The sequence below is a fragment of the Cydia pomonella genome, chromosome 28, assembly GCF_033807575.1.
Source record: "Cydia pomonella isolate Wapato2018A chromosome 28, ilCydPomo1, whole genome shotgun sequence".
Taxonomy (NCBI): Eukaryota; Metazoa; Arthropoda; class Insecta; order Lepidoptera; family Tortricidae; genus Cydia; species Cydia pomonella.
Genome location: NC_084730.1, coordinates 5,619,847 through 5,635,173, shown reverse-complemented (window position 1 = coordinate 5,635,173; position 15,327 = coordinate 5,619,847). Strand labels below are relative to the sequence as shown.

General features: G+C 38.5%; 1 protein-coding gene across 1 annotated transcript in view; it reads left to right on the top strand.

The window, feature by feature from the left end:
- The window catches only part of LOC133532998 (mitogen-activated protein kinase-binding protein 1), a 148,364-nt gene that overhangs the window by 19,023 nt on the left and 114,014 nt on the right, over nucleotides 1-15,327 (top strand). Inside the window, exon 2 of the mRNA XM_061871904.1 lies at nucleotides 452-847. Within this exon, the coding sequence (XP_061727888.1) occupies nucleotides 731-847 (117 nt within the window). The 5' untranslated portion in view covers nucleotides 452-730. The remainder of the gene's footprint in view (nucleotides 1-451; nucleotides 848-15,327) is intronic.

The following is a 15,327-nucleotide window of genomic DNA, read 5'->3' as shown; positions in this document are numbered from 1 at the left end:
TTATTATTTATTAATTCATTTATTATTTATTAATTCATTGCTAACTTATACTTTAATAACTACAACTGCACATTATAAAATGTCAGTACTCCGTAAACTATAGGAAATAAATCAAAAATGAACGGCAAATTGAATAACACGAGCGTTGTCATGTCGCCCAAGTCGCCATAAATTCCCTTGTTGCGTTTTAATTTCACTGTTTATACGTGTATGCATGTATCTAATAAAGTTTATTATATAAAAATAATATATTCGCAGGTTTTCGACAGACCTGTCTTTGACAAGACAAGTAATAATAATTGATGTTGTGTGTCACCTATTTCTCTATCTATGGAGTCATAGTACTGGTCACTTTACTTTATTTGCGATATTATTTTAACTACCATAACCCGTTCCATTCAACTCGCCTTGTTCTTCATTAAAATTAATTGATCATCTCTCTCTTTCGCAGGTATGACGGCCGAGTGAAACAACACACCCGCCGTTCGTGTTATAACAATGTAAACTCGCAGTGTCAAAGTGTATTTTATTCCGTTCAAAAATGCTCAAATAAATCAGTTCCTTAAAGTGATTTAAATACGTCCGTTTTAAACTAGCGTTTGCAAATTTACAACAACGCCATCTGTGAATGAGTAGCGAAACTAGTGTTGCAATAATTGCTGTAAGTGCCCTCTGTGTTCGAGTAGTATTATGAGCGCCATCTGTGTGTGAGTGTTGGAACTATGCGGTGATGGAGGCGGGGTTTATAAGGGCGAGCGCGGGTGGGGGCGCGCCCCCCGCCTCAGCGAGTGTGGTGCGCGCGCCGGGCCTGAAGAGGGGCAAGACGGAGGAGGCGATATCGGACCGGGTGAGTTTTAGCTGTAGTATTCGTTTTGGTTTCGGTAGATGGCGCTACCGATTTAAGAAGCTTGTCCTTCATTTACGACTGTGACGTGAACAAGCGTCGCCTCATTTCAGACAAAGAGAATTATAAGACAAGAGTGCTCACTCCATACAACGGTTTTGTTACCAAAAATACTATTATTTTCGTAGTGTACATCTAGCGTCAAGTAGCGGAACTCTCAGTACTGCTACCCGACAATAGATGTCGTGGCAAACAAAAAATCTAATGCTCAACGATTTTCCGCTAGTATTATAACCAGAGCAACCGGAACTCTATTTTCAACTCCTACTAGGGTTTCTGGTTTCTCGACCTTTTTTATTTCTCGAGGCACGGGAATTCTCGACAACGATTTCTCGAGTGTCTCGAGAAATTTTGAAAGTATCAAAAAACACTATGATGTTTTTAGTTTTTTTTTGGTTTGTTACAAATTTGATTCATAGGAGTCGTAGGTGAGATCAATAATCAAACAAATGGAAAATTTCAATGACCATAAATTACACAAAATAATCAAAAATTCAATTATAAAATTAAACTATGTGTGAGTGTATTGAACTAATAGGCAACCAGCGCAGGTTGGGTATTCGGAGGGCCGACAGGTCTTTTAGGGCTTCGTCACTCCAGACTCCAGTGGTATCTAGGACGCCCAGACGACTCTGCCCTATCTTGCGACAGTGCGCGCCAGTTGGGTATTCCGAGGGTGGACAGGTCTTTTAGGGCTCCGTCACTCCAGACTCCAGCGGTATCTGGGGCGCCCAGACGACTCTGCCATATCAGCGCCAGTGCGCGCCAGTTGGATATTCCGAGGGCGGTCAGGTCTTTTAGGGCTTCGTCACTCCAGACTCCAGCGGTATCTGGGACGCCCAGACGACTCTGCCCAATTGTACTAAAATTAAATTCTTTCACTGTATATTTGAAAATTAGCTTAGCATTAGCAAATTTTTCTAACCCAGATATTTTCGCTTTGCGCTCTTGTATTTTATAATCACAGCTGACTGTACAAACAAGGCCACACATGTTTTAGCGTCCTTACAGCGTGTAAACACGTCCAAATTGAATCTGAAGCTTATACAACATGGAGAGTACTTACGGCGGCAAAGCGAGTGTCGCCCGAGGCAAGGGCCCTTATAAAATGTACAGAAGCGAGATTTATATAAACATGGGTGTTTAAAGATATAACTATATATGTTGTAGGATTTGTAGGCCACTATACATATTTTTACTGCTCAAAAGATGTTTGGAAGATGTTTTTTTTTATGTCCTGTCCTGTCACCCAGGCGACAACAGAACAGGTATAGTTTGTTAGAAGACATATACTACGTTCTACTGATACCTATGGATAGTTGTGCCGTTCTCGAGAACGTTCTCCATTTTGTATGGGGAATATTCTCGCACGGGAACATTCCGTAAGAGGAGTAAACGGAAATCGTTGTCGAGAACTGTACAACTATACCTATGGCTTAAAACCGCCCTACAAATGTTTTTTTTCCAAACCTGATATACAATACAATATCTGTATTGCAGACCTCACATAAGTTACAATACATACACGGTCACGTCTGAAAATATCGAAACGCACACACACACAGACACACACGCACACACACACACACACACACACACACACACACACACACACACACACACACACACACACACACACACGCACACACACACACACACACACACACACACACACACACACGCACGCACGCACACACTTTTTCACTTATACATATTTTACTTTTCATTTTATACACCGTGTTTTTATTGAATTTCGTTAACTTCGGTGTATCGGTAAATACGTTTAAGAAAACTAAATGGCATAGTTAATTTAAAAAAAAAAATTTTTTGTTTTTTTTTACAATATTTATTTTTATAAAAAGTAACTAAATGTTGCATATAGCGTTGTTGTAACACGGCCATTACATTTAACTCAACCAAACAATTGAAAACTGTGACATATCAATGTCATTTCGAACGTCGATCGTCCGAGATAGTACTTACGTTTAGTAGCAAATGTATGAACTCACACTAAACACTAATCAATAAGTAAACAGGCCCTAAGGCAAGTGTACACGCTCGTAAGGGCCTTATAAGATAAAAATGAATGATTGATTATCTCCGAAATGGAGTTAATTAGAATATCGGTGGCTTTGAGAAAGTTACTTAATTTAAGCTCAGGAATGCACCCTCGAAATTAACGCAAATCAAAAAAACACGGTGTATAACCTTTGGGTAGCAAAGACAATAAAATTAGAATATGCGTTTTAGGTGGCGCTAAGAAATACATTTTTTGATGTGAATTTTTTTTCTCTCTATGGGGCATGTCCGTCCCGTCAGATCTGTCTGGCAGATGTACTGTGCGTACATAGAGCTTATTGGCTGTTGAAGTGGTGTAGTATGTTCACCAGAAGACCGGCTACACGGTGAGGGTGGTTACAGCTTCGATCGCGCCACTACGTGCTCTTCAACTCTTCGGCCGGTAGCGATAAAGCTGGCCCACACCAGATCGCACAGTCGTCCCCAAAACGACGGCGAATGACCGCCTCAAGGTGGGGCGCGAATGGACAATCTCCAAAGCCGGGATGTGGAAGAGACCTCTCACACCCTCACCCAAGTTAGTGTCGAAGGAAACCCACACACTCTTTTGTGGTGCGCGTGCCGCGACCGCACATTCACTGGCACCATCGAGTACGCCGGCTTCTGGCCGAAGGGTGTCGTGTTTCGGAGGTTCCGGTGCAAACTGCCGAATCCGACACGACTCGACGAGTCAACGGAGTCACGCCGTTTTGTCGCCTAAATAGTGTTCTAAGTTTATAGAATGCATAATATACACGGTGTAACACGAAGAAACCAAAAGATTTTAACAGCTTATTGCTGATCACATTTAGACTAAAATGTCATATATTTTTTATGGATTTCGCCTAGTTACAGAGTTAATACCAATAAAAAAAAACATCTTATTGTAACTTAGTGGAAAACGCCTTTTTTATGGCGATGATGCCATTATGGGGCGTAGTCTAAATATCCTTATTGATAGATGTCAAAAAGTGTACAAAAAAAAAAACATTTTCAGTGCCATTTTTACCATAACATTAACTGTGTATGTACAAATAGTAAATACATTAAAAAATTTTGAAAAAAAAAAAATCTTTTGAGAAATTTACTTAACTCATATATTATTTTTCCCTTCTTCTGGCCTCAGAAGTGCGTGGTTAAAATCTTTCCTCCGTGTAATCCGTGTTACACCGTGTATAAATGTTAGTCTGTAAGGTATTTGTAATTTGGGCCTTGTTGCAGGGGCGTAGCTACCGCCGTATCTGCCGTATCAATTATACGGGGCCCTCGGGCCACGGGGGCCCCCAACGTGCGTTTTTGTGAGAAATCTTTACCCTTCCTAAGGGCCCCCAAACGAATTTTTATACGGGGCCCCGCCAAGGCACGCTACGCCACTGCCTTGTTGCCTAACTTAAATAAATAAATAATATCCCTAGTATACCCTTAGATTATAATACCGTAAAGTTAAACGATATACCAAGTAATCACAGCTTAAACTAAGAACTTCCTATTCCTACATCCTCCCCACTATTCAGTCAGTGGCTCCGCGCCATCCGCAGCGGTCGCGTCACACATAGTGCCAGTGAATGTGTTTAAAAAGTTATGGTGAAGTGTCTATGGGCATATTGAGTGATTTGGCTGTATGGAGGTTTTCACCTGTTTGTGACTTGGCTGTATGGATCTTTTTAACTGTGTACGTATTTTTGTTTGACGTCGGTCTTTTATATGAGTTTGTTGCAAAAATTCAAAGATAGATTAGGCTGCTTCGAAAGTTAAGTTACAACAACAAATAATTTTCACAGTTTCTGTCCCGGCCTTTAATTGTTGACCCATCTACGGTTCAAGCTAATTTGGTTGTCTATGCTAACGCTATTACATCTCCAATGTAATGTCCATGCCAGTGGATGTCATTCCAGATCTAGAGCAGAGTCCAACTGGGGAAGTACCTCCTCCTTACAGAAAACCGCAGCCAAATAACACTAGACCCTACTCATAGTGTTGTGTTCCTGCCGGTGAGTAAGGTTGCCAGAGCTCAACGAGGGTGGGGAGTGTTAGGGTCGGAAACGCGCTTGTAACTCCTCTGGAGTTGCAGGCTTACATAGGCTACGGAGACAGCTTACCATCAGGCGGGCCGTATGCTTGTTTGACCACCGATGTAGTATAAAAAAAAAGTTAATAGGTATATCAGTTTTATTTCTTTAAATTCACATGGTTCTTCTAAAAGTCCTTAATGTTTTTATGAGCGCGCATACTTGACTGTCAATTCAATAATAAAACGTGCTTGAAATGATATGTTTGGGCGTTATTATATTCCGATTGGACCTGAAAAGAAGATAGATAACTCGCAATATCCAAGGTTGATGTTTCGTCAATCTTGCGAAGTTACATGTCAAATGTCAAAACGTGTAGTAGGTTAAGTGGGAAGAATAGCTTTGAGATCCTAACGAAATTACGGTACTTTTTCTATGAAATTCCAAACGAAATTCAAAACGGTTTCCACTAACTAAATCTTAACAAATCACTTTGATTTTGATGTCGATCACTTCAGCATAATAGGCATTCGCTTCACATTCTAGGTATAAAGGTTTCGCTTTAAAAAAAAATATTTGCAAATTTTGAAAAAAGGAATCCCATAAATGTAGTTTTTCATTGTGGCAATAACATACAAGAAAATCATGGAGAATGGAAAATATTCATCTTCATCATATCAGCCTTTTATCGCCCACTGCTGGGAATAGGCCTCTCTTCCAGTACGCCACTTATTCCGGTTCTGAGCCAATCTCATCCAGAAGTGACTCGCAGTCTTCCGAATGTCGTCCACCCAACGAGCCAACGGACGCCAGGCACTCTTTCCTCTGAAGGCGGCCACCATTAAGTCCGCCTTTTGTACTATAAGATTGTTTTCTTTTGTGCAATAAAGATTAAATAAAATAAAATAAAATAAATAATAAAAATATTTAGAAGTGGAAAAACTATCACGTGGTATATTTTACTCTTACGTTGGTAGAATTTTGTAGGTACAGTCGAGATCACAAACGCACAAGCCAACGTTTTAAAAATATGTTTAAATTAAAGCAAGAAATATTACTTTGCTAATCCGCGAGAAAATAACGTATTAGTCAATCAGTGCTAACCCGTTATACTTACTTGCAATTAATGTTCCCACCCTCCCACCGCAAAAATAAATATGCAAATAAATATAACAACCCACCACCAAAAGTACAAAACTCGACACGAGTTTCGCTTCTCTACGAGGCATCCTCAGGAGATGCTGTAGATGTTGACGGTCTGACACCCGACAACTGATTCAGTTGTCTAGTACCCATAGTACAAGCTTTGTTTAGTTTGGGGCTAGGTCAGTCTGTGTAAGATTGTCCCCAAATATACATATATTATTATTATATTATAGATACAATTCTGATGCCAGTGCACGTTCGAATTGGCCTGTCAGTTAATGTCAGTTTTACAAATAACGTACTTAATCATAGTGTTTTTTACTAAAATATAAATAAGTGATCGGATACCTCCGTAATCTCCGTATGTAACAAACCACGTTCTGCTGTAGAATCTTAATGTGACGGAATGTTTTTCGACCTTGGCAAGCCGAAGATAAACTTATTAAGTACTGGTTACTAGTTGATGTGTTTGACACGCTTAATTGTACAAATAGTGCCGTTGAAGTAAACGACTATTTTTCCACATATACATGTGAATGTTTTTACTATGTTTGTGGTAAAGAGAGAGAAACAATTAAGCTAAACGCGACAGCTAGGGAATGCTAACCGGTTAACCGGTTACCCGGTAATTTGACCAATATTACAGTCGGTAAAATACCGGTAATTTCCAGCCGTAACCGGGAATTTACCGAACGTTGTATAGGCAAATAAAAATGTAACAACCTGTTGAATTAGCCCATCTATGTCTTCGTACTTACAAAAAAAAACAATTACTACGGTTTACGATTACGAAGAGACACTTAAAATACTTACTTTTCTACATCTTATGATCTCGTCGGAGTAGGAACTAGGAAGCAATGTTTTGTGACAAATGAGTGGTCGCTAATCCCTCGCCCTTTCCCTTCTCGCCACACCTACCCGATCCGCCTTACTATGTTCAGTGTCCTTTGTTTTAGTCTGTAGTGTCAGACAAGTGTGGAATGCGAAAGAACATTTTCTACCGCTGGTTACTTGTGTTCAAGATATCGTTCACGAATATCTAAGCAACGTTCTATATTTTATATATAATTAACAGAATGATCTGATGATGACATATTCCTGATTCCAACTCCTATTTTAAGAGCCCGGTAACGATTTTAGAGCAAAAATTTTAAATAGAAAGATTTAGTCGTTGGAATTGTACACCTTTTGTTACGTAATATCTAAATAACAAGTATTGGTTTCTATTAGCACGTTTTTTCATCTTGCCTTTTAATAATAAGGTCGCAAGCGTGCGTCCCCGGTAATAGGTGAGGAGAAGGGATAGTTTTTAAAAATTCATATAAATTATGGTAGTAAATTATACAAAATGATGCATAAGAACAGTTTCAGCAAATGTTGTAGATTGTTTAAGTATCAAAATTACGTTGAAATTAAGTCAATTTTCAGAGAAATTGTCACTTGTTTTGAAGAAATTTCTGGAGAAAATTGATTTCGTCTAACTTTCATTTACACTACTTCAAATTTATAGTAACAAAAATGTAGTTTATTAAAGTTGAAGTACAGGATATGTGTAATACAAAATTACCATTTTTAGCAGTCCAAACTTAACGAAACTTACAAATAAGATCGACAAAATCACTGCTTTTCGCGCGTTTACCTAAACGTCCATTAAAAAAAATCATTACTAATTAAATGAGTCTGTTTAAAAAAAAATATTATAATGAAAGATAACAAGACGTGCTAATAGTAACCAGTACTTTTTATTTTTAATAGTTAACAAAAGGTGTACAATTTCATGCGCTTAATCTATCAATTTGACATTTTTGCGACTAAAATCGATAACGGCCTCTTAAAGTGCAATTTTAAAGTAACTAGTGTTAAAATGATATGAAACTAATCTTGCTGTAAAATTTTTTTTTTCTTATATTTACTAGATTTTAATGAATGTTGATTACGGTTTTAGTTACTTTAATAACAATATGATTAGTAAATATATCTTGTTTAATGTTTATACTTTATTTTCATTATTTTGTTTTGTCGATGATTCTATAACGTGCTGTTGATTACTTTTAAAGGTTACTGACGAAAATAAGGACACAATCAATAATAATGCAAAATCAATGTTTTTTATTTCATAAACGTATAACCGGTAATTTACCGGTTAACCGGTTAGTGGGACCTCGCGTCGGTAAATTACCGGTAATGAAAAACGCCCGGTTATTGCATTCCCTAGCGACAGCCCTGCGGGCGGTTGCCAAACGGATCCCAGGCACCAGGGGTTCAGCATTCATTGAGTTCCTAACAGCAACAACTAAACACCGCCCGCGCGAAATTTTCCGAGGTGCAATATAGCCCTCAGGTATAAAAAAAACAACGGGTTGCACTCCGGGAGTGCAGGCAGAAGTGAAAACTTGAATATTAACGTTGTATAATAATTTTGCACGAATTGCATTAATTATCAGTATAAATAACGGAAACTGGCTCAAAATGCTACCACGTCAGGATCTAATGTTGGCATGCTTACTGTTTGATGTAATAAACACTCAGACTCCAAGCTAACTGTACAAAAAACTGGTTTGGTCAACAAACAGAAGCTGTCACTCGGTTAGAGCCCCGCGTATTCTGATGCTGCAGCCTCAAAAATACCGCGCTGCTGCCTTTAGGGGGAGTTTTAGGTATCGGGCCACCAAATGTTGGAACAACATACCTCCACCAATCAGAATATTAAAAAGTAAGCCTCAATTTAAAATTAAATTACGCCAATACCTATTAGAAACTCAAAAACGAAGTGCCTAAAACTTAACCCCACCTGACCACACCATTACCTGCCGTTACCTATCCACTTGCGCTCTCATCTTATAAATTAATAAGTATAATAACTACGTGTCATATTTTCTTGCAAATATTTACGGTACCTACATACATACAGTACAAATATATGTAATATGCATAAGTATATATTTATACATATAAGTACATTGACTAGCGCTGCACTGGTCGTTTATTAGTGTAGGTTTTAAGGTTCGGACGGAAGATCAGCGCTGTGGTCTCCGCAGCATTTATGCTGAGTCAGCGCCTATTCTTTACCACAACCCATGACCCTCTACTAATATCTCTATTAATCTAAAATATATAAAAGACACGTAATACGTTGTTATTGATATTAGTGTCAAATTGTATGTAACTTTTTCTTTGTCTCTTGTCAATTTTGTTTTTCTCTTGTTATTTGTTTGTGTCACAAAGCATGTAAGTTGTGGTTGAATAAAGATTTTATCTATCTATCTATCTATAAAAGTCCTATCATTTATGTGGTAAAATACAATACTTCCTCTCCTACGCCGCGCCGGCGGTCTACTGGCTTCAATGACATTGTAACAGTTTTTCGGTCAGGTCACGTGTCCGTCCTACGAATTTTCAATTTGACAAATCTGTCGGTAACGTGACCTGTCGCGAGTTTAACATTTTCTCCCCATCACAAAAAGTGCACAGCGCCGTTAAAGAAGTTTTCACTTCAAAATTTGGAGACCCCTGAGTTACATGTAGCCATGTCTGTAGAAGCAGCCATTCAAGCTCCTTTTTTTGATGTCGGATGATTAATAAATTGAAGCCAAACCCACACTAGTTCTACGTCATAATGTTAAAATTGAGCGCACAATGTCATTTCCTGGTTGCTGAGGATTTGTCTTAGTTTCGGTAATTGACACTTGACAGTACACAATGGCGCATCAGCGGCTAAAGTCAAGAAGCGGTGATGCACTTAAATCTAAGTAGCAAATCAGACTTCTCAATGAATAATTATATAATTTTAATTAAAACATATTTATCCTATGGTCCTTCGGAGACTGGAGACTTAGTCTATCAGATCGGTATGGAAATATCTAATTTCGCAACACATAGTAAAACTACAGAGGTGTAGTATTTGTAATATTCGTATGGAAGTGACACAGATGAAGACAAACAATAACGTCACATGCTAAACTGTATGAGTATGTGCAAAGACAATAAAATAATAAAGAATGCAAATAACCTACTCGCGTTCGTGACGTCTTCTAATGAGCTTTTTAAAAAAGTAAATTATAATATGAGTCATACGCGCTGTAATTTACCAATAATAAATATTCCATTCGCAGATGTTAGTTAATAAAAAAAATCGTGAGCTTCCTGAAATGTGAGGTAAGGGCTGAGCTAATCTGTCACCATTTATAAAATATCCATTTGCAGAGCCACACGCTAGAAGTTCCATTCAATACCTCGTTTTTTTTAGCATTACAAAAGATCGATCTTGACGTGTCTTTTTAATGATAAACGCTTTAAAAAATAGTACCTACCTATTACTTATAAAAAAAATGTAAATGAACATATATGCTATACTATATAATTGTAACATTATTTACTTTGACTTATTTTTCAAGTGTTTTCGAAAGAGCGCTGAAGCGGTCCTGCGGCAGTTCCAAGCGGATAATTGGCTGGAAGCGGCGCAAGATCGGGAAAAGTGGCGTGCTCTTGTGTCGGAGGCCAAGACCCTCTTTGGATCGCTGAGTTTACTGCTTTGCTGAGCACACTATTTAGTTTAGTTAGTTAGTTTTTAAATAAAGAGGCACGTCAAGATCGCATAGTCTTTCCTAATGCTAAAAAAACGAGGTATAGCAGTCTTTTTCTATCATCGTCTCTAGCGTGAGATAACATCTAGTTATGGAAGAGTCGTAAAGTTTAACACTACTGTAATAAAACGGTAAAGAGGCGTTATATATTACGTTAGGTCACTTGTCAGAGCTATTATTAGATGCCGTAAAAATGTACTTACTGGGTACTAAGTTGGGTTTATAGTAAATTAGGTACTTTTAGAGGTGGCAAAGTAATAGAGTAATAGACAAGATATAAAAAAAACCGGCCAAGTGCGAGTTGGACTCGCGCACCGAGGGTTCCGTACAAACCTGTAGGTATATAAGTAAAAGTTCACCCATCACGACCATCGAGTCATATTAATTATTAAAAATATTTTTATTATTATGATGTAACTAAAAATTTACGGTTTTCGCAATTTTTCCTTTATCTGTGCTATAAGACGTTGCTATGTACCAAATTTCAAGATTCACGGGAAGTACCCTGTAGCTTTTGATTGCGTGGGCTTAGCAGTTTGTTTTTTTTACAGCTCCAAGGGAAAGTAGACCTGAGTATTTGATATAAATTCCAGCTTGATACCTCCTGCGTTCCTAAAAAAAAGGGTCTTGACAGACAGACAGATGGACGGACGGACAACAAAGTGATCCTGTAAGGGTTCCGTTTTTTCCTTTCGAGGTATATTCGCCATCACTATCAAAATTCGCAACGCGAGCGATAATGCTACACAGAAAGGCACAGCAAAACGCACAGTGTGACATTATTTGACTAAGATAATTTTTATCACCGTCCGTTTAGCTTCTTTAAGCTACTTTTGCTTCTGTTTATACTTCCTCCTCCTGAGTCGGTCCCTCACTGCTGAGGATCGTGACTCCGCTTGCTAATTTTCCCTATGGCAGCTCTTCACTTCTCCCTGTCGGTATGTGGAAAGCGTTGCTCAGTGTGATGTCCGTCTGGGCGGATATTTGGTCACACCATCTCGATGGACTTGGTCCTCTAGGCCGTCTGCCGTCCACCTGTCCCATGACCACAAGTCTCCAAGTTGTCAGGGTCTCTGCGAGCTATGTGACCGAAGTATCTCAGTACTCGTTGAAGATGGTGCATAGTCTAGGTTGCTTTTCCAATTTGAGCTGGGCTAATATGAATACGTTAGAGCGGCGTGCAGTCCAGGGCCTCAAATGCCTTAGCGCTGTCTAGGAACCAACTGCGCAACTTGGTCAGGGTGCTTACTGGGCACTGCGGCCTTAATAAGCACATGCTCACTATGGGGAAACGTGACATGGGGCGGTGCAGACTCTGCATGGAGGCAGAGGAGACGCCTTTGCACATCCTCGCAGAGTGCCCTTGCCTAATGCGCACTCGTGACTCAATCCTGGGCAGACACATATTACGTCCGGAGGAGTTACGGTCTCTCGAGATCAAGGGGATCCTGCAGCTGTTTGAAGTTGCAGGTTTGCATCAAGAGTTGTAGTAGGTGGCGATCACAATAGATCAGGAATGGTCGCAGTGATATTTAGGCTGTAGAGCCTTACATAGCCCCTAATAAAGAAGAAGAAGAAGAAGAAGTCCAGGGTATTTGGAACATGTGGCGCCACACCCACATTTCAAAGGCATCGACATTTTTCCGAAGATCCGCTTTCAGTATCCAAGTTTCCGCTCCATAGAGCTCTATAAACAGAGCTTAGATGACGCTATTATCTTGCATTCAAGGGTTTAGTTATTTCTGCTTACTTATGCTAAAAATAACTAGATGATTATTAAATTAAGATCCAAATTATATATTTTTTGTTTACATTCTCACATTTTATTACGCAATGTGTTCCCCGGCCTTGAATCGACCTCTCCGACCCACGACCGCGGTTTTTGGTCATCGCCTTTTGAGTCAATGTAAGCTTATATGTACAACTAACTATGTGTTAATAGTTATCTTATTTGTCAGTTCGGAGATATTTTAATTGGTTCATTATAATTCACCTGATAATTTAGTGGGTCAATTGTTTTAGGTAAAACGTTTCTAATTTGTGACCGCGGCCGGCAATACGTCTCACTGTGTCGCTTGCCATATGATAACAGGTTATTCGTATAAAGATACTAACAAATGTCTTCCTTATGGCAAGCAACAAAGTGGGACGTTTTGCCGGCCGCGGTCACATTTGTATTTTTTTATTGGGATGAAATTATGCACGTCTTGCACCAGTTTCTGTTAAAATAACTTAAATTATAAATTATATTTAATTTAAAAAACCCTAACACACAAACAGACGAACCGATTTTGATAAAACATGTCTCAGAACCATTGCTAGAAAACCTGCTTTCATATAAAGAAACCGCATCCGAATCAGTTCACCCGTTTAAAAGTTACAGTACCTTACGGACCTAGTGCAATAGACATACACAACACACACACTCTTCTTTATGGGTCGCGGCTTAAAAAAAAATTTGATGCGCTTTGATTTTGACATCCGATGCAGTTTTATAGCTAAGTTAGCTTAGCATTCCCGTATATAATTTGATATTTACCAGTCGCTTTTCGGTGAAGGAATACATCGTGAGGAAACCGGACTAATCCTAATAAGGCCTAGTTTACCCTCTGGGTTGGAAGGTCAGATGGCAGTCGCTTTCGTAAAAACTAGTGCCTACGCCAAATATTGGGATTAGTTGTCAAGCTGACCCCAGGCTCCCATGAGCCATGGCAAAATGCCGGGACAACGCGAGGAAGAAGGAGATCCCCGTATATAAAATAAATGTATATGTAGGGGTGCCAATGCCAAGCTAATAGCTTTTCTGACTGTGCATAGATGACGCTGTACTCGTTCCTACGATCCTCCAAATGCAGTAAAGTTTTATCTTACTATTTATTACATACTAAATATCGTTATTCAATTTGTGTAATAATTACCTATAATATTTATTTATTTAAGTAGCGAATATTCCATGCAAGTTCTGGAACCGTCTAAACTCTAAACTACTCTAAAGGGTATTTACAAACCGCACAAAGCATTAGAAATCCTTGGAAAACATTAAGATTTACGCGCTCAGTTAGCTAAACGACATGCCACGCCCGGTCTTGCCTTACAAGGGCTGCAGGAAGCTGTATAGGAAGCATAGGTACGGCGAGTACGGAAGGTAGATTTACGAGTTTGTTTTTATATTGTTAAACAACTGAACAGTCAATGCGTAAAACCAAAGAGAATTTGAAATAGAGGTGTATTTTCAAAGAAAAATATGTAGCGACGTAAATTTACTGCCATCTTTCGACATATAATTAAAACTTTTAGAACGCCATTTGACTTTGATCCTTATTCTTTCACCGATATGTGATCAATTTGTTATATATCAAAAGCTGGCTCCATCTTACCGGGTAGCTAAAGGTTATGGCGCCATCGCTCGAAACGATGCTGCTATAAATTTGGCCTTTTATCTATTAAATGGCGCCACTTTGTGATATTTAACAAATTCAAATGGCGTTCTAGAAGTTTATGTGTCGAAAGATGGCAGTAAATTTACGTCGCTACAAAGTTTTGCTTACACCTATTATTTATTTTTACCTACCTTGCATCATCTTCATGCACATATTATTTAACCAAATTAACAATTTATTGATTATAAGAAATTATATATATCGAATAACATGATTGAAATTTGAAACTGTAATTACAAGCTAAACTAAAATTAAAATAATATTAAATAAATCTAAAATAAAATTATAAAAAAATTTAAAAAAGGCCCCTGCGGCAAAGTACTGAAAACGCTGGCAGCATTTCTCCGCTGGATTGTTAAACTAATACGCTGAGCGAGGAAGCTGCCAGCTGTCTTTAAATATGATCAGGAATACACTGTTACGAAGGAATACATCATCTGATACGAATACATCGTCTGATACGAATACACAGGTTCTCTAGAATGCTTATTTGATCGTCTGCGCACCACTTATTATTTGCAAAAACTCACTGCAAGAAGTCATCGCGTGGATAATCTATGGTCTATTATTTTATAGACAATAGTTTTATCCTAGACAGTGGGCAGTCAACTGCGCAGCATACTATTAATTTACAGTGATGTCATGAATTAGACACTACAAATAAGATAGCTTAGGCACACTGCGAAAAGATAATTGTTTCGTTAGTGTAGGACTTTATTGTGAGGGATTAAGGTATAGTTTGGTCAAATAAATATGTCTGTGTGTACCGTTGACCTCAAAACTGTAACATTTAGGTATATGTCTCTGTCTGCTACCTTTTCTATAACTTTGGGAAAAAATGGCAGTAGTAGATTGTGTCACAATGGAGAATCCTGAACGAAGCGAAGGCTACCGAAAGTAGCAAGGGATGCTAAAATAGAATCCTGAGCGTAGCGAGGGATTCAAGTGGATGGTAATATTTCTGCTACCATGTGACACATACTGCTTACGGTAATGTCATCACAAAGTTTGCAAGTGTCATCATTAATATAAATTTCTATGAAAATACGACGGTTATAATGATACTCCCTCATTTTATAATATTCAAGTCGCTGCAAAGTTAACATATATAGACTCTAATACCCGCTTTATGAATGATTCCATTCCTAAAGTGGGTATGCACTTTAGCAGGTATTTTTAAAAGCTTT